This window comes from Gymnoscopelus braueri, assembly GCF_963280865.1.
Source record: "Gymnoscopelus braueri genome assembly, chromosome: 21".
Lineage (NCBI taxonomy): Eukaryota > Metazoa > Chordata > Actinopteri > Myctophiformes > Myctophidae > Gymnoscopelus > Gymnoscopelus braueri.
The window spans coordinates 582,590-605,397 of record NC_137623.1 but is presented as its reverse complement, the minus strand read 5'-3'; the positions used below and the strand labels follow the sequence as shown (position 1 = coordinate 605,397).

At 41.6% G+C, this 22,808-nt stretch overlaps 1 protein-coding gene across 2 annotated transcripts in view; it reads left to right on the top strand.

Moving 5' to 3' along the window:
* Positions 1-1,872: 1,872 nt before the first annotated feature.
* The window catches only part of LOC308077340 (NACHT, LRR and PYD domains-containing protein 12-like), a 60,069-nt gene continuing 39,133 nt past the window's right edge, over positions 1,873-22,808 (top strand). Inside the window, exons 1-10 of one of the 2 annotated variants that reach the window (XM_080417987.1) lie at positions 1,873-1,994; positions 4,474-4,538; positions 5,529-5,597; positions 11,795-12,074; positions 12,425-12,505; positions 14,026-14,115; positions 14,320-14,400; positions 16,112-16,201; positions 18,618-18,858; positions 19,419-19,483. In XM_080417987.1, coding sequence (XP_080274113.1) covers positions 5,556-5,597; positions 11,795-12,074; positions 12,425-12,505; positions 14,026-14,115; positions 14,320-14,400; positions 16,112-16,201; positions 18,618-18,858; positions 19,419-19,483 — 970 coding nt within the window. In that variant the 5' untranslated portion in view covers positions 1,873-1,994; positions 4,474-4,538; positions 5,529-5,555. The remainder of the gene's footprint in view (positions 1,995-4,473; positions 4,539-5,528; positions 5,598-11,794; positions 12,075-12,424; positions 12,506-14,025; positions 14,116-14,319; positions 14,401-16,111; positions 16,202-18,617; positions 18,859-19,418; positions 19,484-22,808) is intronic. The other variant, XM_080417988.1, reaches the window with a different exon arrangement.

Genomic DNA, 22,808 nt, shown 5'->3' with positions numbered 1-22,808 from the left:
TATTATAATATTATAATATTATTATAATATTATATATAATAACTATAATATTATAATATTATAGTTATATTATAATATTATAACTATAATATTATAATATTATATTATTATATTATTATAATATTATAACTATAATATTATAATATTATATTATTATAATATTATAATATTATAACTAAGAATCATACTGGTTCATCATTATGGAATAATATTTAAACTCGTGTGTCAATATTTTATCATCATTATAGAATAGATTAACAGTAGAATAATATTTAAACTAATATTCTATAATCTGTTAAATCATAATTATAGATTATATTTAAACTAATATTTTTTATTTTAGCCGTACGACGGTGACGCGTGCCGAAAAGAGCCGATGTTGAGAGCTTGTAGATCGGCTATTTTCGGCGACGGCGCAGCCGCAGTACCCAGTCACAGAATTCAATAGGTCACCGATTTCAACGAAACACACCGGAAATCTCTATCTTAAAATGTGACTGTGTTTACATCTGCTAGCCAGCTAGCCAGCTAGCCACTTAGCCAGTTAGCTAGCTAGCGACTAGCTTCCCAAGTAAAATAACTAAAAACGAGTCCTGTATTTGTTGTAAAACTTTCTTTATTTCAATCGACAGTTGTGTTAAATAATCTTCTATATTTTAATACAACAATAAAACATGTGAAACACCTAATAATAGCATGAAAAAAACAACAAAATAAAGCTAACATACGTTACTAAATTACCTACGCTTGGTAGATCACCCACCAGAGGGCGCTATTATCCACTTTTTAACACATTTTGCATCACGATGCGACTAAAAGCACAGAGTGTGGAGGCAACGATGAACCACAGGAGGGCGACACTGAGCCGTTTGTCCTTTCTGAGTGTCGAAGAAGAGACGCCAGGAAGCGAGCTTTCTGATGAAAATAATAGCAGACCTACAAGCCCACAACGCGACGCATCCGTGACGCGTTGTGGGCTTGTAGATCGGCTATTTAGGGCGCTCGACACCGTCGTACGACGGTGCACAAATGTACCGAATGGGAAAATAATTTTAATCAAATGGACGTGAAGTAAACTAGCAGTGGTGGAAGAAGTACTCAGATATTTTACTTAAGTAAAAGTAATGTAGAAATACTCTGTTTACAAGTAAAAGTCCGTAATTCAAAATGTACTTGAGTAAAAGTACAAAAGTAATTGGTATCAAAATGTGCTTAAAGTAACAAAAGTAAAAGTACTAAAATGTTTGAAAATAGCAGATCTACAAGCTCACAGCGTGTCGCGATGCGTTGTGAGCTTGTAGATCTGCTATTTTCAAATAGCCTAGATATAAAATAGGGCTAAAGTGGTTAATGTATGTTTTATAATGTACAAATTCTACTTAACTTAAGTACAGTACTTGAGTAAATGTACTTAGTTACTTTACACCACTGGTCATACATGTGTTTAATAATGTACTTTAGTTGTTCTGTCGTTAATAAAGTCATATTTAGTCTGTGATAAGTGTCATAAAGGCATAAAGACACAAACAAGATGGCTGCTTCTGCAAAAAACGTAGAGCCCTTTGATTGGCTGGCAGAGTGAGAAACAGCGCCACAGACTCACCATAGAGTCCATACAGTGGCCGAACACGGTATCGCATCCGTAGGGAGTGAAGACTACCACATGTTGCTGATCCGGTCTGGGTCTCTAGACCGGATACGGAAACAGTGATCTCATGTAATGTGTACGGCGCGAACTACCGGATACGGGAGGCGGGTCTAAGACCGGATGTCACTGTTCAGTTTGGAATGAAAAGCAGCCTTGGTTTGCAGATGTAACAGATTTATAAATAAACGGACGAAATCGAAAGTAAATGATAGTTTTCATCTAAACTCTGAGGAACAAGAAGACAAGATGGAGGATCTTTGATCTTCTCAGTCAGTGTTTTATCTGTAAAGTAATGGATGTGTTTATTTATACATGTTGATGTGGAGCAGCTGTTACACTGAGACAGGTAGAGTTATATTTATATATATTTATATTTATAAATATGTTTACAAAGCGTCTGAACTAAACTGTAACTTGTCAGGATCCACGCCCTGTTTTTCCTCCTAAGAATGTATATAGGACTGAAGTGGTTAATGTATGTTTTGTAATAATAATCTAAATCTACAAAGTAACTAGTAACTAAAGTTTTCAAATAATTGTAGTGGAGTAAAAGTACAGTATTTGCCTCTGAGATTTAGTGGAGTAAAAGTAAAAATACCTTAAAAGTGTACTTAAGTACAGTAATTGAGTAAAAATACTTAGTTACTTTACAGCACTGTGTGACGCGTTGTGGGCTTGTAAAGTGCGTCACATGAAGTATGAATCGGGTCAAAGCTTTCACCTTTACAGTTCGTACATCTACATAAACGTTCATATTTCAAATATTAAGTGCTTACCTCATGGCCACGGATGTAACAATTACGTACGGGTTCTCAGAAGTACCCGTATCGTCCGCTTTGTTTAATAAAAAGCATTTTAATCCGATCGATGGCCATTTTCTCATAGAGTTATAATGTAATCAGAGTGCAATACACCTCCCAACCGATAGGATCGCGTAGTTGAAAGCATATGAAGGAAATGGCCACCGATGGGATTAAAATGCTTTTTATTGAACAATACGGAAGATACGGGTATTTATGAGAACCCGTACGTAATTGTAACATCCGTGACAATGAGGTAAACACTTTATATTGTGTGCACCTTATATTATGCACGCACAAGTGTGTGCTTGCGTGCGTGTGCGCGTATTCAGGATGCAAAACCACTTACAGAGAAAGAGACACAGCTGAGATGAATAAACTGTGATTAGAGTCTACAGCACTGTTTCCCAAACAGTGGGTCGGGACCTATTTTTGGGTCGCGAGTAAATACCCCCCTTTGTATTTGTTTCTTACATTTATTTATTATTTCAAACGTTTATTTTTTTCTAATTAAAAGGGAAAAAATCACACATTTTCCTCAATTAAAAACAATTTCCCGGGCAATATTTCCCATCTAATTTCTCTTTTAGGTTTTGAGCTAAAAGGTTTAGGAAGCACTGATCTAGAGCCTTCTGTATGTCTGTTGAGAAATAGCAATTGCATAGGCAACATAATATGTGAACTGGGGACCCCCCAACATAATCATATGTGAACTGGGGACCCCCCAACATAATCATATGTGAACTGGGGGACCCCCCAACATAATCACATGTGAACTGGGGACCCCCCAACATAATCATATGTGAACTGGGGACCCCCCACCAGGGCCGGACTGGGACCAAAATTCAGCCCTGACATTTTGGTCCGGACCGGCCCACCACCCCCCGGTCGGTTTTGTTAACGGGGGGCGTTTCACTGTTTCAGCCCAGCACCTAGGCTGCACATGAACTCTGCAGCCGCACTGAGGCCCCTGCTGGGAAGCATCCCAGCCCAATCATTAACGTAACTAATAATTGGGTAGCGCGACCCGGAAATGACCGTAATAATCCTAAAACGGGAGCAAAAATAATTTAAAAATGTTTTTTATGTGGCCCACCGGGCATGCCCGTTACGCCAAATGGCCAGTCCGCCCCTGCCCCCCACCCTGATAATCAGTTGGAATTGTAGGAGTTGAGGCGTTACGTTTAGTTTGACTCTGTTCCATAGATAATTATTGTGAAAATAGCAGATCTTCAAGCTCATAGATCTTAGAGCTTGTAGATCGGCTATTTTCTAAATGTTTGCCTCTTTCTTATATTATTTGGCCGATGTTTGTTTCACGTTGTGTTGAGTTGATGGAGCTGAAGCGTAAAGTGTGACTCATCGTGTTCAACATTAGTGAACCATGTGACCCGGCAGTGACCGGCACCGACCAATAGGACGATGCGTCCTGTGTTGACCCAGCTCATCTCGGCAGCCATTTTGTTTGTAGTTTTTCCTCCAGTGAGTCAACAGTCCAAACACAGGATGATGTAATAATACAAAACCAACAGGCAGACACATGAGCTCCTATTTCACTAAATGTAAAAACATCTTTATGTTTGATGAATGGACTGAATACTTTACACTGTTTACAGATAGGAACCCCCCATCTGAATAGTTTATGTGAGCAATGATGCGTGAAAGTGAAATGAAGAATAGCACAATAATAAATTACTATCACAAATAAATGATACGTTTTTATTAATTCTAGTTTCACATACAAACGTAAAACTAAACATCTCTGTGCTTTATTGTCATAAATGTCTCTTCTACCATGAATCTGTCATTCATAATTATTGATGTAATTCACACTTAAACCCTCTATTCTCACTTAAAAACAAACATATGTTTCTTTGGACGTTTTTTTTTTCTGTCAACATAGATCTCTTTGGCAACAATAGCTGATCTACAAGCTCAAAACAACGTGTTGTTCTGTGTTCTACAATCCATGCAACTCTGTTTTATATTTAATTTTATAGAAGGTTCTCTCTCTCTCTCTTAAAGGTTGTCTCATGTGAGGAGATGTTTGCTGTCCATTGATGTAGAGTTTACACACAACATTTAGACTGGTGAGTTCTGTGTACAATCCATGCAACTCTGTTTTATACTTTATTTTATAGAAGATTCTCTCTCTCTATCTCTATATCTCTTTATCTCTCTCTCTCTCTTATGGGGGTCAAACTCAGTTTATGTCACGGGCCATACAGGTCAATATTGGTCGTGCGGGGGTTGAGGGGAGGTTTGAGACTTGAGTATATGGTACTTTCATTCAGGGTTGTCTTTGAGTGAACACAAAACACAAAACCTACAAGCAATTATATTCTAGTACCTAAATATTTTACCACTGCGCCATCAATCCAGCCCCCAGGCTGGAACAGTTGTTAGAAATTTGATACTAAAGTTCTTATTCATATTAAAAAAGGGAATGATAAAAATGCTGCTGAGATTAATTCACATTCAGCCTTTCTAAAGGTGAAGCTCACAACTTGTCTTCTATTTTCACTATTTGAACCAGAGCTTAAGTTGTTAATTCATAAATACACGTTTTCCCTTTTCACTACTGGCTCATACTGCACCTAACATGAAACAATTACCCAAATGGGTCATGATTGTGCAAATTACACTGTGCAAAGATCTAAAGTGCTCAAACATCATCAATAAGGGTTACAATACATTTGCAAACATACAGTAAGTAACAGAGGACCTCTCTGTTACATCGTAATCATTGCTATAGAGAGTTTGTTCAGTAACAGGAGTCTCCATGTCTCTCTGCTCTTTAGTAAACACAATCTGAGCACCTGCAAAATTATAAATCAATACTGTAGTTCTATTATTTTATGTCCATCACTATTACACTGGAGTACCATTGCATTCCTGTGTAACCTGTTGTCTTGGAGGATTCAGTTCACAGTTTAAACATTAAGCTATTCATTCATAGAAAGTGTTTATGGAAGTGAAATATTGATTTGTAAAGCTTGTAAAGGTTAGGATATCTGCTGTATGAACACAAGTACACAGTTAGTATAAATGTCACTTTTGTTGTTGTCATCTGTCACCAGAACCATTAGAAGAAGCAACAAGGAAAAATGGGGAACCTTCTATCCTGCAAAGATAGGACACATCAAAGGGTATGTTTATTTACACAAGAAACTAATTGAATACCAGAGTCCAGTGTTTAAATACATTGTAGACATTCACTGTAAGAACGAGTATTGTTTTTTTAATTCAAAGAAATCAGTCCTTAAAGGTAGGATAAGTGACATTTTTAGTATTTCTTTTTTTTGTTAAAAAGGTTAAAGTACTATATTCTGATAGTAATCATTGCTGCAGAGCGTTTGTTCGGTCACATGGGTCTCTCCAGCTCTTTAGTAAACAGATTATAGTACATTTTCAGGTAGGTGACAACATTCATATTATTATTTATATTACTATTCATATAGTAACAGTATTTGAACTATAAGGGGGCGTGTCCACAGAGAACATGTCCATAGTGCTCACACACAGCACTGTTCCAACCTATCAATCATTTAGGTGCTCACCTGTCATCTGTGTTATAAATAGGGGAAGGACAAGATCGTTGCTGTCGGCCAGAAACCAGCTATCAATTATCTTTTTATTAATCAGTGCTGATGACATTGTGATCTGTAGTGAGATCAGTGAGCAGGTAGAGGAACATCTAGAGAGGTGGAGATACAGTATGCTCTGGAAAGGAGAGGAATGAAGGTTAGCCAGACAGAATACATGTGTGTGAATGAGAGGAACCCAAGTGGAACAGTGAGGTTACAGGGGGTAGAGGTAAAGAAGGTGGAGGATTTTAAGTACTTAATGGAGAGTGTGGAAAAGAGGTGAAGAAATGAATGCAAGCAGGTTGGAACGGGTGGAGAAAAGTGTGAGGTGTGATGTGTGATAGGAAAGTATCAGCAAGAATGAAAGGGAAGATGTACAAGACAGTGGTGAGACCAGCTATGTTTTGTGATTTGGAGACATACAGCTATGTTATATGGTTTAGAGACAGACAGACATCTATGTTGTATGGTTTACAGACAGACAGACATCTATGTTGTGTAGAGACAGACAGACTGCGTAAAAGACAGGAAGCAGAGACAAAAACATTGAGGTTCTTTCTGGGAGTAACACGGATGGATAGGATCAGGAACCAGTACATCAGAGGGACAGATGGATACGGTACAGTACGGTACGGGTAAAAAGTAATCAAACTCAGTAAAGTAAATAGATTGAGTAAAAGTACTTAAAATTAGTAAAAATTAGGGCTGGGACTCGATTAAAAAAAATAATCTAATTATTTAGAGGCTTTGTAATTAATTAATCACATTTTAATCGCATATCAATATTTGACCTGAGAACAGTGAAAAGCATTTTTTTCAAATGGATTTTGGCATACGTCTTTAAGTACATGTACTCAAGAACTGTACTTAAGTACAATTTTGAGGTATTTTCACTTGACTCTCGAGTATTTCCAATTTCTGATACTTTTACTTCTACTCCAGGCTGGTAGAGTGTGTTGTTGTTACTGTTGTTTTATAGTCGTTTAATTAATTATTAATAAAAAGCGCACGCATGTGACCGATCATACCAGCGCACCAACCCGGGTTGGTGCGCTGGTATGATCGGTCCGTCTGAAACTCGTCCAGTGAGAAACGTTCCGCGGTGCAAAAATAGGTGCGATTAAAATGCGTTAATTTTTTAACGCGATAATCTTTCTGTAATTAATTGATCGAAATTAACGCCATAAAGTCCCGGCCCTAGTAAAAATACTAATCACAAAGATGCAACCAGTTACACTGATTAAACACTAACAGGAGACAGTGCAACACATGCGCCACTTAAAGACATGCACCCATACGCACAGGCTGAATCAGCACATGTGCGCGGCTGCGCGCACGCACACTTACTTGCTTAAGGTTGTCCATCGTGTCTGATGATGACATTCCATCTCTACTTCTTGTGAGTCCACCTCATGTGGCTGTAAATGGTAAATGGTGCATTTATATGGCGCTTTTATCCAAAGGCTGTGTAGCCCAATCCGTGATCCACACTGTCTGCCACAAGCAGAGCAGGTAAAGACACTGAGTCGGGTTCAGGCCGCATTTCCTCATGGCATGGTCTTTAGCTGGTCTTTGTAGCGCTTTTTGGCGCTGACCATAGAGCACTTTACGTTGTATGCGTTCTTCTGGCATCCTAATGACGTGGCCTGGCCAGTGAAGTTGGTGCTGGGTGACTGTAGCCTCCACACTGCTGCAGTTGGTCTTGCAGAGTATCTCGGTGTGGGGGACTCGGTCCTTCCAGGATATCCCCAGGATACATTGTAGACACCTGATGTGGAAGGCCTCAAGCATCCTGAGGTGGCGGCTGTACAGCGTCCACGCTTCACAGCTGTAGAGGAGGGTTGTCATAACAACAGCCAGGTAGACTGCTACCTTAGTATGGAGCTTAAAGGAGTAGTTCACCCAAAAAAATCCTAAGCTAATAATTTGATTCTCCTACCAGCTAATGTATCCGGCAGGAGACACAAAGTATAGATTCTTTGTGTCTCCTACCGGAAATAAACACGGTCATCAAATTATTGGCTTAGGAATGCGACAAAAACAAAAATAAATCCATGAATTCAAGAATTTGTGGGGCGTGCAATTGATATAAAATAAGTCATTTTTTGGTTGAACTCCTCCTTTAAGGTCTTTGTTCTGGAAGACCCTTCTCCTAAATCTGCCAAAGGATGATGATCTCTTTGCCACGTTAACAGAGAGCCAGCCTGCCTGTCGGCCACAACTGCACAGTCATCTGCGTATTGTTGATGTTGTTGATGCAGATGTTATTTTTGTGACTGCTTGGAACCTCTGGATGTTAAACAGGTTTCCATCAAGTCGGAAATCCACAGTAATCCACTGTCCTTCTTGATCCTCTCATGGAGCAACAGTGTCACACACAGGAGGAAGATGTTGAAAAGGACTGGAGCAAGGGCGCATCCCTGGCGTACACCGGTGCGCACCTTGAAGGGTTCCAATTCCTGGCCACCAATAGTCACTTGTGACATTATCCATTCATGGAATTGCCTAAGGATGTTGACAAACTTCAGTGGGCAGCCAAACGTTCTCAGCAAACATTGCATCAGTGACACGCTCCTGCAGATTTCTCCTCTACAATATCAGGAGGATTCGCCCCTTCCTCACTAAGCCTGGATGAGGTGCTCAGCCAGGCTCTTGTCCTTCTCGCCGATCTACACGGTCACAGCTTTTTTCTGTTCTGGCCCCACAGTGGTGGAATGAACTCCCCACTGATGTCAGGACAGCAGAGTCACTGCCCATCTTTCGCCGCAGGCTGAAAACCCACCTCTTCAGGAAACGCTACCCTGACCCTTCCTCTTAGCCTTGCCTACTTGTTGTCAATTATTTGTACGAGCTCTTGTTTTATTGGATCTTGTTTACTTGATACACGTATTTGTTTTAGCTCTTGTTCATTTGTTTTTCCTATTTTTCTCATCTGTTTAATAAAGTAGGTGGCTGATATATTGCACTTTTACCCTAGCGCTAGGTATACTCTTAGTTGCTTGTTTTAGAAGAGAATGCACTTAAGACTTCTGGTGATTAGTAGTTTTATTGCCTACTTATGTTGAATGCACTTATTGTAAGTCGCTTTGGATAAAAGCGTCTGCTAAATGACTGTAATGTAATGTAATGTAAACGGCCAATAGGGACAGGCTATAATTGCTTAAGCCCCGCCCCCTCTGTGTTCCTATTTGCTGGGCTTTAAACAGCCTTAACTCCAGTTCCCAGCATGCTAAACTTCCCAAACTTGCTAAATGCTCTTAGACGGCCAATAGGGACAGGCTGTAATTGCTTAAGCCCCGCCCCCCTCTGTGTTCCTGTTGGCTGGGCTTTAAACAGCCATAACTCCAGTTCCCAGCATGCTAAACTTCCCAAACTTAGTAGGTGCTCTTAGACGGCCAATAGGGAAAGGCTGTAATTGTTTAAGCCGCCCCTCTGTGTTCCTGTTGAGCCTTGAAATGAATGGACAGGGATTTAACATTGTTCCTCTACTTCATATAGATAAATGAATTAACTCATCAAAGGCACTACTCACTTCACACGGGTGTGATTTTTTTTCTCTTTTTCTTGTGCATTATTGTGAATTATTTTGTGCTTTGTTTTTAATGTTCGATATTAATAATAATAATAACAATAATAATAATAATAATAATAATAATAATAATAGTCTTTATTTGTATAGCACCTTTCATGACATGAAATGCAGCTCAAAGTGCTTTACAGAGCCATAATACAATTACAGTTACAACTAAATTAACAATAAAGCAACAAAGAAAAGCAAAAGCATAAACAACATTAAAATAATAGCAAAAAGGCAGTGAATCAGGCAATACAGTGAGGACATGGATAACAACACAGAGATTTAAAAAAGAAAGAAAGCTAAAAGCAAGAGTAAATAAGTAGGTCTTGAGCTGTGCTTTAAAGCTATCAACAGAGGCTGCCTGTCTTAGGTGTAATGGTGCTTTAAAGCTATCCACAGAGGTCTGTCTTAGGTGTAATGGTGCTTTAAAGCTATCCACAGAGGTCTGTCTTAGGTGTAATGGTGCTTTAAAGCTATCCACAGAGGCTGCCTGTCTTAGGTGTAATGGTGCTTTAAAGCTATCCACAGAGGTCTGTCTTAGGTGTAATGGTGCTTTAAAGCTATCAACAGAGGCTGCCTGTCTTAGGTGTAATGGTGCTTTAAAGCTATCCACAGAGGTCTGTCTTAGGTGTAATGGTGCTTTAAAGCTATCCACAGAGGTCTGTCTTAGGTGTAATGGTGCTTTAAAGCTATCCACAGAGGTCTGTCTTAGGTGTAATGGTGCTTTAAAGCTATCCACAGAGGTCTGTCTTAGGTGTAATGGTGCTTTAAAGCTATCAACAGAGGCTGCCTGTCTTAGGTGTAATGGTGCTTTAAAGCTATCAACAGAGGCTGTCTGTCTTAGGTGTAATGGTGCTTTAAAGCTATCCACAGAGGCCTGTCTTAGGTGTAATGGTGCTTTAAAGCTATCCACAGAGGTCTGTCTTAGGTGTAATGGTGCTTTAAAGCTATCAACAGAGGCTGCCTGTCTTAGGTGTAATGGTGCTTTAAAGCTATCAACAGAGGCTGTCTGTCTTAGGTGTAATGGTGCTTTAAAGCTATCCACCGAGGTCTGTCTTAGGTGTAATGGTGCTTTAAAGCTATCCACAGAGGTCTGTCTTAGGTGTAATGGTGCTTTAAAGCTATCCACAGAGGTCTGTCTTAGGTGTAATGGTGCTTTAAAGCTATCAACAGAGGCTGCCTGTCTTAGGTGTAATGGTGCTTTAAAGCTATCAACAGAGGCTGCCTGTCTTAGGTGTAATGGGAGTTTATTCCACGCTGTCGGTCCGTAGAAGCAGAATGCTGCTTCACCGTGTTTTAAAAAAAAGTCATTGTAGGCACCTCGAGCAGGTCAGCACTTGAAGACCTGAGGGCCCGGTTTGGAACATATCTCTCTAGGCAGTCATAGAGGTAGGAAGGTGCCAGACCATTTAGAGCTTTATAAACTATTAAAAGAATTTTAAAATCAATCCTAAAAACAACCGGGAGCCAGTGTAGTGAAGCTAGAACTGGAGTAATATGTTTTCTCATCTTAGTTTTAGTTAAAACTCTGGCTGCCACATTTTGAACAAGTTGTAATCTGTCAGTTGTTTCTTTGGCAGGCCAGAGTAAAGTTCATTACAGTAATCAAGCCGAGAGAAAACAAAAGCGTGGATCAATGTTTTTGCATCGTCCAACGACTCTAATTCGCGCAATATTTCTAAGATGAAAGAAAGCAATCTTGGTAACATGATTAATGTGTGTATTACAATTACATTCAGAATCAATAATAACCCCCAGCCAGGTTCTTTACTGTATTGTTCCTTTCTACAGTCAGGTTACAGAGTCTACTTATTATTGATTCTCTCTGCTCACTAGAACTTCTGTTTTATCCTCATTTAGCTTAAGAAAGTTCTCACTCATCCAGCATTTTATACTGGACAGACAGGTCAACACAAATAGCGTCACTGAAACAATGTAAACATGGACTTTCTTCATTCTCTGTGGACAAGGCCCCTAAGACAGCTTTCACTGACCTACATGTGCCTATATGTAAATACATGTAATAAATCCTATTATGTTTTAGAAACATTGCATGTATAATTGTACATTAATATGTATTCACTAATGTATATAAAGTATGGTTAGGCTTGTGTTCAGTCTCTTCATAACCAACACATGAAGAGAATGAAGCTGAGATGTTGTCATCCTCTGTTTGTACCAGGACTCAACCATTAACCCACTTGAGAAACACATCTTGAAAACTCTGGATAAGCTGGAAGACTTGGAGTTCGAGACGTTTAAGTTACATTTGCGACACCCTGGTGTCCTTGAAGGCCAAGATCCAATCCAAAAGAGACCCCTGAAGAAGGCGGGCAAGAGGACCACCGCTCATCTCATCGTGCAGAGCTACTCCAGTAACACAGCTCAGAGGATCGTGGTGAATGTTCTGAAGAAGATCCACAGGAATGATCTAGTGGAGAGGTTTCCAGACATATCCCAAGGTAGGTGAAGAGAGGCTGCATACAGTAGGTTTACAAGATAAACCTATGAAACACTCCTATGTTGTAATCGGATATGAACAGCAGGTGCAATCCATTCATATCCATTCATATACACACACACACACACACACACACACACACACACACACACACACACACACACACACACACACACACACACACACACACACACACACACACACACACACACACTCATTTGAGCACCTGGTTGTCTTTCCTGCTGCAGATTCAACTACATTATAAAACACAAACATAATCAATGTAATGTGATTTCTGCCAGGTAATAGCAGGTTTCTTATACAAGTCTGTTGTCTTTTCTGACACAATAGTTGTAACATCAGAGCAGCATGAAGCTACAGACGCTGACCCACCAACAACTTCAACAACGAGGGGAGTTTCTACAACTGAAGGTGAATAAATGTGTTCAATAAACTGATTCAACTGTCTGGTCTGTTTACACTATTTACCTGTAGTCTGTAGAAACACACAGCCAGTGTTGGGCAATAACACATTACTTTACATTACTATGCCAAAACAGTAATATTAATCATTATTGCTTTTTTAGAAGGAGTGATATGTAATAAGTAACATATTACTTATCTAATAGAGTAATAGTGCCCAACTACTTTAATGCCAATACACCTTATATCATGAGATGTTGGTCCTCCACTCACATTTAACTCTCTCAGTGCCACAAAACGAGTTATCCCGAGTTTTTTCTGAATGCCCTTAGTGCCAAGAACGAAAAATCCCGAGTTTAAAAAGTTTTTTTTTTTTTAAGAATGTTCAGAACCCAAGATATCGTGATCCGAAGATTTGCCGCTCCATTCACTTCTTCTTTAACTTATTACTGAAAAAGGCTGTATCTCGGCTCCTGAGCCCTTTTTTTTACTTAAAAAAATAAAATAAAAAATTGCTGGCACAGTATGAACATATTTTTTTATTTCATTGGCACTGAGAGAGTTAATGAAATGAAAGACTGTTAACTGCTTTTATAATCTGAAATGTCTAATATTTTGATGTACCTTGTTGGGTATAACATTATTATCATAGTTTGATAATTAATTAGACAGAAGTGATACATTCATATTTCTCTTATGGCTACTTGAACTTGCTTTGACATGAGGGGGAGGAGGGGCCTTGCTTTGACATGAGGGGGAGGCGGGGCCTTGCTTTGACATGAGGGGGAGGTGGGTCTTGCTTTGACATGAGGGGGAGGCGGGCCTTGCTTTGACATGAGGGGGAGGCGGGCCTTGCTTTGACATGAGGGGGAGGCGGGGCCTTGCTTTGACATGAGGGGGAGGCGGGGCCTTGCTTTGACATGAGGGGGAGGCGGGGCCTTGCTTTGACATGAGGGGGAGGAGGGGCCTTGCTTTGACATGAGGGGGAGGCGGGGCCTTGCTTTGACATGAGGGGGAGGCGGGCCTTGCTTTGACATGAGGGGGAGGCGGGCTTTTTGCATTATTTGCAGAGCCCTCTGTAACTAATGTAGTGAGCTTAGGAGTCAGATCATCTGGCTCACAGACGCAACCATTCTTTCTAACACTGAATAATAGTGGTTATTGTGACGATTTACAAACATAAGTCAGTTTCATTTCATTCATGGTCCTTTTCAGTCACTGGAAGGGACATTGAGGGCAAAATGTGAAAGCTAAATCAAAATGTGTAGTACATGCATCTGAGGTGACGGAACACCTTCTAGATTTCCTGGAGCACAGCAGGCAGGTTCTGGAGTCAAGCTCCGGCACAAATGATCACCCAGACGTTATTGTAGTTTGTCTCAGACGTTTTACTCATTTGAGTGCCTGGCTATCTTTCCTGCTACTGTAAATTGCTAAAACTCAAATGAAATCAATCTAATGTCAGGATAATTACTGCCAGGTAATATCGGGTTTCTTATACAAGTCTGTTGTCTTTTCTGACACAAAAGTTGTAACATCAGACCAGCATGAAGCTACAGACGCTGAACCACCAAGTTCAAGTTCAACGTCAACAAGTACAAAAGTCTCTACAGCTGAAGGTGAGATGACACTATGAATAGATGTATTCAATAAACCACTTTAACCCCAGCATCCATATTCTGGGGGGAACATTAGCCAAAAATAGCAGATCTACAAGCTCACAACGCGTTGCAACATGTTGCATTGTGAGCTTGTATATCGGCTATACTGCCAGGTAATAGCAGGTTTCTTATACAAGTCTGTTGTCTTTTCTGACACAATAGTTGTAACATCAGAGCAGCATGAAGCTACAGACACTGACCCACCAACAACTTCTACAATGAGGGGAGTTTCTACAACTGAAGGTGAATAAATGTGTTCAATAAACTGATTCAACTGTCTGGTCTGTTTACACTATTTACCTGTAGTCTGTAGAAACACACAGCCAGTGTTGGGCAATAACACATTACTTTACATTACTATGCCAAAACAGTAATATTAATTCATTATTGCTTTTTTAGAAGGAGTGATATGTAATAAGTAACATATTACTTATCTAATAGAGTAATATTGCCCAACACTACACATGGAACTACTTTAATGCCAATACACCTTATATCATGAGATGTTGGTCCTCCACTCACATTTAACTCTCTCAGTGCCACAAAACGAGTTATCCCGAGTTTTTTCTGAATGCCCTTAGTGCCAAGAACGAAAAATCCTGAGTTTAAAAAGTTTTTTTTTTTTAAAGAATGTTCAGAACCCAAGATATCGTGATCCGAAGATTTGCCGCTCCATTCACTTCTTCTTTAACTTATTACTGAAAAAGGCTGTATCTCGGCTCCTGAGCCCTTTTTTTTACTTAAAAAAAATAAATAAAAAATTGCTGGCACAGTATGAACATATTTTTTTATTTCATTGGCACTGAGAGAGTTAATGAAATGAAAGACTGTTAACTGCTTTTATAATCTGAAATGTCTAATATTTTGATGTACCTTGTTGGGTATAACATTATTATCATAGTTTGATAATTAATTAGACAGAAGTGATACATTCATATTTATCTTATGGCTACTTGAACTTGCTTTGACATGAGGGGGAGGAGGGGCCTTGCTTTGACATGAGGGGGAGGCGGGGCCTTGCTTTGACATGAGGGGGAGGCGGGGCCTTGCTTTGACATGAGGGGGAGGCGGGGCCTTGCTTTGACATGAGGGGGAGGCGGGGCCTTGCTTTGACATGAGGGGGAGGCGGGGCCTTGCTTTGACATGAGGGGGAGGCGGGGCCTTGCTTTGACATGAGGGGGAGGCGGGGCCTTGCTTTGACATGAGGGGGAGGCGGGGCCTTGTTTTGACATGAGGGGGAGGCGGGCCTTGCTTTGACATGAGGGGGAGGCGGGCCTTGCTTTGACATGAGGGGGAGGCGGGGCCTTGCTTTGACATGAGGGGGAGGCGGGGCCTTGCTTTGACATGAGGGGGAGGCGGGGCCTTGCTTTGACATGAGGGGGAGGAGGGGCCTTGCTTTGACATGAGGGGGAGGTGGGGCCTTGCTTTGACATGAGGGGGAGGCGGGGCCTTGCTTTGACATGAGGGGGAGGCGGGCTTTTTGCATTATTTGCAGAGCCCTCTGTAACTAATGTAGTGAGCTTAGGAGTCAGATCATCTGGCTCACAGACGCAACCATTCTTTCTAACACTGAATAATAGTGGTTATTGTGACGATTTACAAACATAAGTCAGTTTCATTTCATTCATGGTCCTTTTCAGTCACTGGAAGGGAAATTGAGGGCAAAATGTGAAAGCTAAATCAAAATGTGTAGTACATGCATCTGAGGTGACGGAACACCTTCTAGATTTCCTGGAGCACAGCAGGCAGGTTCTGGAGTCAAGCTCCGGCACAAATGATCACCCAGACGTTATTGTACTTTGTCTCAGACCTTTTACTCATTTGAGTGCCTGGCTATCTTTCCTGCTACTGTAAATTGCTAAAACTCAAATGAAATCAATCTAATGTCAGGATAATTACTGCCAGGTAATATCGGGTTTCTTATACAAGTCTGTTGTCTTTTCTGACACAAAAGTTGTAACATCAGACCAGCATGAAGCTACAGACGCTGAACCACCAAGTTCAAGTTCAACGTCAACAAGTACAAAAGTCTCTACAGCTGAAGGTGAGATGACACTATGAATAGATGTATTCAATAAACCACTTTAACCCCAGCATCCATATTCTGGGGGGAACATTAGCCAAAAATAGCAGATCTACAAGCTCACAACGCGTTGCAACATGTTGCATTGTGAGCTTGTATATCGGCTATTTTTGACAGAGAGATTTGGTGTACACAAAAAAATCTGTCCAAATAAACAAACTGAGGTCCAGTTTAATAAGAATAGAAGGTTTAACACATGCGCGTCGGAGCGGTCAACCCGGCCCATTTTGAGATTTTTAAGTCAATTATCTTTGCTCAGGAAGCTCTCAGATTAATTCAATTCAAATGACTAGAGGTTCGAGCCACTACGTGGCCCTCACATCTAGACTTCAGGTCACTACGTGGCCCTCACATCTAGAGTTCAGGTTTCTACGTGGCCCTCATATCTAGAGTTCAGGTTTCTACGTGGCCCTCACATCTAGACTTCAGGTCTCTACGTGGCCCTCACATCTAGAGTTCAGGTTTCTACGTGGCCCTCACATCTAGAGTTCAGGTTTCTACGTGGCCCTCACATCTAGACTTCAGGTCACTACGTGGCCCTCACATCTAGAGTTCAGGTTACTACATGGCCCTCACATCTAGACTTCAGGTCACTACGTGGCCCTCACATCTAGACTTCAGGTCACTACGTGGCCCTCACATCTAGAGTTCAGGTCACTACGTGGCCCTCACATCTAGACTTCAGGTCACTACGTGGCCCCCATATCTAGAGTTCAGGTTTCTACGTGGCCCTCACATCTAGACTTCAGGTCACTACGTGGCCCTCACATCTATAGTTCAGTTCACTACGTGGCCCTCATATCTAGTGTTCAGGTCAATATGTGGCCCTCACATCTAGAGTTAAGTTCACTACGTGGCCCTCACATCTAGTGTTCAGGTCAATATGTGGCCCTCACATCTAGTGTTCAGGTCAATATGTGGCCCTCACATCTAGAGTTCAGGTCACTACGTGGCCCTCACATCTAGAGTTCAGGTCACTACGTGGCCCTCACATCTAGTGTTCAGGTCAATATGTGGCCCTCACATCTAGAGTTCAGGTCAATACGTGGCCCTCACATCTAGAGTTCAGGTCACTACGTGGCCCTCACATCTAGAGTTCAGGTCACTACGTGGCCCTCACATCTAGAGTTCAGGTCACTACGTGGCCCTCACATCTAGAGTTCAGGTCACTACGTGGCCCTCACATCTAGAGTTAAGTTCACTACGTGGCCCTCACATCTAGTGTTCAGGTCAATATGTGGCCCTCACATCTAGAGTTCAGGTCACTACGTGGCCCTCACATCTATAGTTCAGTTCACTACGTGGCCCTCACATCTAGTGTTCAGGTCAATACGTGGCCCTCACATCTAGAGTTCAGTTCAATACGTGGCCCTCACATCTAGAGTTCAGTTCAATATGTGGCCCTCACATCCTAAAGTTCAGTTCACTACGTGGCCCTCACATCTAGTGTTTAGGTCAATACGTGGCCCTCACATCTAGAGTTCAGTTCAATACGTGGCCCTCACATCTAAAGTTCAGGTCACTACGTGGCCCTCTCATCTAGTGTTCAGGTCAATACGTGGCCCTCACATCTAGAGTTCAGGTCACTACGTGACCCTCCAATCTAGAGTTCAGGTCAATATACATGAGGTGAGAGAACACCTTTAGATTTCCCAGAGTACAGCAGGCAGGTTCTGGAGTCGAGCTCCAGCACAAATGAAGCCCTGAGCATCCAAAAGATATTATAGTTTGTTTCCCAGCATGGTAAATTTCCGAATTTTGCTAGGTGCACTTAAAATGGTAAATGGTGCATGTATATAGCGCTTTTATCCAAAGCGCTTTACATATATAGTCCATTACATTCACCCATTCCCACACACATTCATACACCGATGGCGGAGGAAACCATGCAAGGCAACAACCTGCTCATCGGGAGCAATTAGGCGTTCAGTCTCTTGCTCAAGGACACTTCCACACTAACTCTGCCGACGACTCTACCCCTGAGCCACTTCCCCTTAGACACCCACTTAGATGACCAATAGGGACAGGCTGTAATTGCTTAAGCCCCTCCCCCTCTGTGTTCCTATTGGCTGGCCATTAAACAGCCATAACTCCATAACTATAAAGCGGGCTTGTTTTATACCCTGGAGTATTGTACATCTTAGGCTAGTCCAGTTTATAGGTTTGTCCAGTTTATACCCCAGGGTATAAAACAGGCTAGTCCACTTTAACCCTGGGTATATTTTGACCGGTGTATATTTTTGTCTGTTAACCCGGACAACTAAGTATAAAGGGTTTAAGTGGTTAAAACATAGTGTTCAGAAGCATGTTTAAACAAGTCTCACCCACAGAGTTGAAGTTTCACCAACAACTACATTTTCCTTCAACTTATCTTCAGGGAGTCACTTTGTCGACCAACACCGTTCTGACCTGATACAGAGAGTGAACATGGTCGACCCCATCCTGGATCTGCTCCTTCAAGAGAAGGTCATCACCCAAGAGGGTTATGATGATGTGAGGTCTGAACGCACCACTATGGAGAAGATGAGGAAACTCTATAAACTCCTCAATGCACAAGAAGCCAAAGTCATTTTCTACAAAGGCCTTGAGAAACACGAGAAGCTTCTTCTAGATGATCTGTAAGTCATTTGAATTAATGTTCTATAAAGGTCTTGAAAAAAATGAGCAAATCCATTCCAAAGCAATTCTCATTTAAGTGATGTTTTTATTACTTGATTTAGTACAAGAAAATGTACCTTTTCAGGCCATGATGTATCAGAATTTATTTCCAATGTATTCCTAATTCTTACAAATACAAAGTTGTTATTTTTATATTTCATTACACTATCAGTAAGGGTTGCAGTTTTCTATGTTTTCTATTATGATGTGAGGTTCAAGTGACAAAAATGTCTTCTGGAGATGTTGTCTTCTCTAATATATTTCCATTTATATTTCCACTTCAAAATGCTGTAATATGGCCCGGACGGTTGGCGTAACCGTCTGGGCACCTAGGCTGGTCATCTCGATCCTGACCCCCATTTCCTGTCAGCCTACTGTTCTATCAAATAAAGGCATATAAGCCCCCAGAACAAATCTTTAAAAGAAAAATGCTTGAATGTTTGGTCCTATAGAGCCTATAGCATGTATATAGGATTAGTAGATTTTAAACAGTTAAAAAGGGTTTTGCATCTCACAACAGGTACCCTCAGGCTTCTCCATCACTCAGTGCAACACAACCCAAAGGAGCAGCTGCAGCTGTCTCAGGTCAGTGCTGTTTAAAGTTGATTGTCTCTAAATGGAGACATTTCATTTAGTCATAGATCTACTAGCATTACTTCCTATTATTTTATTGTTTTTCATTGCTGTACAACTTTCCAATAACGATAAAGTCAACTTGGATAACATGGATCATCAGGTTCTTCACAAACCAGTGGAGTCGATACCGCCTGTTCATTCAAACTTTTAAGCTGATAAAATAAATCATGTGGATGTTTGGATCACATGGGATCAGTGTGGCTCCAAGTGGATCTCAGGCTTCATGTGACCAACCTGTGACGTCAGTCATCTATGGCATTTACCATTTTAATAAAATCTTATCTCCTATATTAACATTGCCTAGAGGGTCAACCGACGGAGGGTGGGCGGACGGTGGGTGGACGCTCAAACGTAACATGTGGACCTGCGAGGTGCACCATTGTTCTCTTTCGTGTTCGAGACTGGCTCTCCACTACATATTATTCAATATGTACGGGAACTGACCCCCAGGGGCAGTGCTCGTGGATACGATATACGATAATACGATGATACTTTATTGTCAGTTTGCACTGAAATTTGTCTTGCGACCCAACAGCCATGTATGCAACATATAACAGTACACACATTTGACATGACACAAGAAAACAACAAAATACATACATAAAGACATACAAAGACAAGAGCAATGTCCATCACTCAGCCTACCCCTGGCCTATAACTCCTGATTAAGCCTCAATGTCGTCTGATGGAGAAAGGACCTCTTCAGTTTGACCTTATTGTATGTAGGAACACCGTATCTCCTTCCTGAAGGCAGCAACCTATATTCTCCATACAAAGCATGGCTAGTGTTTGAAGTGATATTCCTTGTCAACCTTATCATACTGTTATTATACGTAGATGTATAGAGCCTCTGAAGTGGTTGTCCAACAATCTTTGAACAAATGTTCACTTGCTGCAGCAGTTGTGACTTTAAAGCTACAGACAGACATCCATACCAGGTGGTACTACAGTACTGCAGAACACTCATAATAACAGAAGTGAAAAACAAAAGAAGAATCTGTCTACTAGCACCAAAAGATCTCAGACGGCGAAGGAAATAGACTCTTTGTTTTGTCTTCTTACCCACTGATTCAATCTGGTCTTTCCATGACAAAAGGTGGTCTATTACTACTCCTAGGTATGTATACGAACATACCTGGTTGATCTGTTCACTATGAATAGTAATGGGGGATCTGTGTATCTCTAGTGGAGCACCAAAAACAATCTCTTCTGTCTTTTTTGTGTTAATGATAAGAGCGTTGTTATCACTCCACTCCACCACCTTATTTACTCTGTGTTGGTGCAGTCCAGGATCACTGGAACTATCCAAAAGAGAAATCAAGACTGTATCATCAGAGTACTTTAGAATGTATTGGTCTGGTTTGTCAGTGCGACATTCAGACAGACATTCCTCAGTACAACAGCTGTCAGTATAAAGTGTGAAAAGTACAGCTGAGCTTACACAACCCTGGGGAGCACCAACATTAGTAGTTAATGCTGAGGAGAGGGTTTTGTTCACTTTCACCCTCTGTACTCTGTTCGTAAGGAAGGAAGCATACCAGTGAATTAAGTATGGATTCAGTTCCAACTGTACCATCTTTGTCACCAGAATATCAGACTGTATTGTATTGAAGGCTGAAGAGAAGTCTAAGAACAGCACCCTTGCATGATTCTTATTAGACTTATCTAGGTGTTTTGTAATGAAGTGGACCAGTGTGACAACCGCGTCCTCTGTACCGCAACCTTTCTTATAAGCAAACTGACAGGGGTCAAATTTGTCTTTAGTTATACTCACAAGATGTTGCAACAGTATTCTTTCCAGTGATTTCATGGTCGCTGAAGTGAGAGCTATGGGTCTATAATCCTTATGTTCTTTTGGACATTGGATTTTGGGTAGTGGTTTTATGTGCGAGGTTTTCCAACACAGAGGAATTATGTGTGTGTCTACAGAGGTTTGAAATATTGGTTGCCACACAGGAGCCAACTCAGATGCAAAGTTTTTGAGGAGAAAAGCACTGCACTCGTCCGGCCCATTAGCTTTCCTTGTGTTAGTACACCGAAACACTCTCCTGACATCCTCTTCAGTGATGATAATTCTGTCTGAGGGGGCAGGTGTTACAGCCTTCAGTATTTCAGTGCACTTAGAGGAATCACCTAATGATTCGAATCTGGCATAGAAAGTATTTAGGTCATTGGCAAAGCCAAGTTCATGGATACTCTTTAAGACACATCATCTATGGTGGCCCTGCCCTGATCTGCAATTAGTGGGGTATTTAAGTCCCACCCCAGCAGGGCCACTTCGATTCTTTGATTTCCACGAGTGCAGACGCTTAGTGGGCTCAGCTTAAGACATACAGTATACAGAACGGGTGTTTGGCAGCGTGGTCCACTTACGTTTGTTAGAGAGCAGGTCTTGCGAGGCTCCTCTCGGGACGCTTCGCTGTCATATTCACACCAACACAAGTTTTATTCCTGGCGCGCGGCGTGCACCCTGGTTCCGAGTCTGACCCAGTCAGAGGGCGGATCAGGGCGGCTGCTGTTCTGCTCGAGTGACCAAGTGGGAAGCCGTCTGTCGGCCGAACGCTTGGATCGCCGGCATCGCCGCTGCCGCGGCTGCAGCCTGGTTCCGAGTCTGACCCAGTCAGAGGGCGGACCAGGGCGGCTGCTGGTTTGCTGGAGCGACCCAAGTGGGAAGCCAACCCCGTAACGGTTGAGCGCTTGGATCGCCGGCATCGCCGCCACTGCGCGGTACCGGGGTAGACCGTAGAACCCGAGCGAGGCTGACCCAGTCGGCGGATCTCCGGGCCATCTACTACCGGTTATCATCGCCACCGCGGTCCGAGGAAGCCCTCAGCGGAGCCAAGTAATCATTCAAACAAACAAACGGAGAAAAGTTTGCAGCGTGTCCCTACTTCCGCATCGACGCGAGGCGTCAGTGTAGGGGGAGGGGCCTGGGTGCACCCTAGGAGAGGGCTGCACTGTGCCCCGCAGGTCACAAGAGGGCAGTGTGGCGCTAGGTCAGGAGTTATCTCCTGGCAGCCCACTGCACTCGCTGCAAATCACTGACTTTGGGAAGAGTGAAATAAGATAAAGAGACACTTGGCTCTGCTCATATACTTATAGAGAGCTCATATACTTATAGAGATTAAGTGTATTTTATATACAAATGTATAAATGGACGAATATTGAGTATATGAGTATACAAATATTCGAGTATTGAGTATATGAGTATATGGATATACAAATACATACGTTTACGAATATATACCTATATATTTAGGTATATAGATTCGCA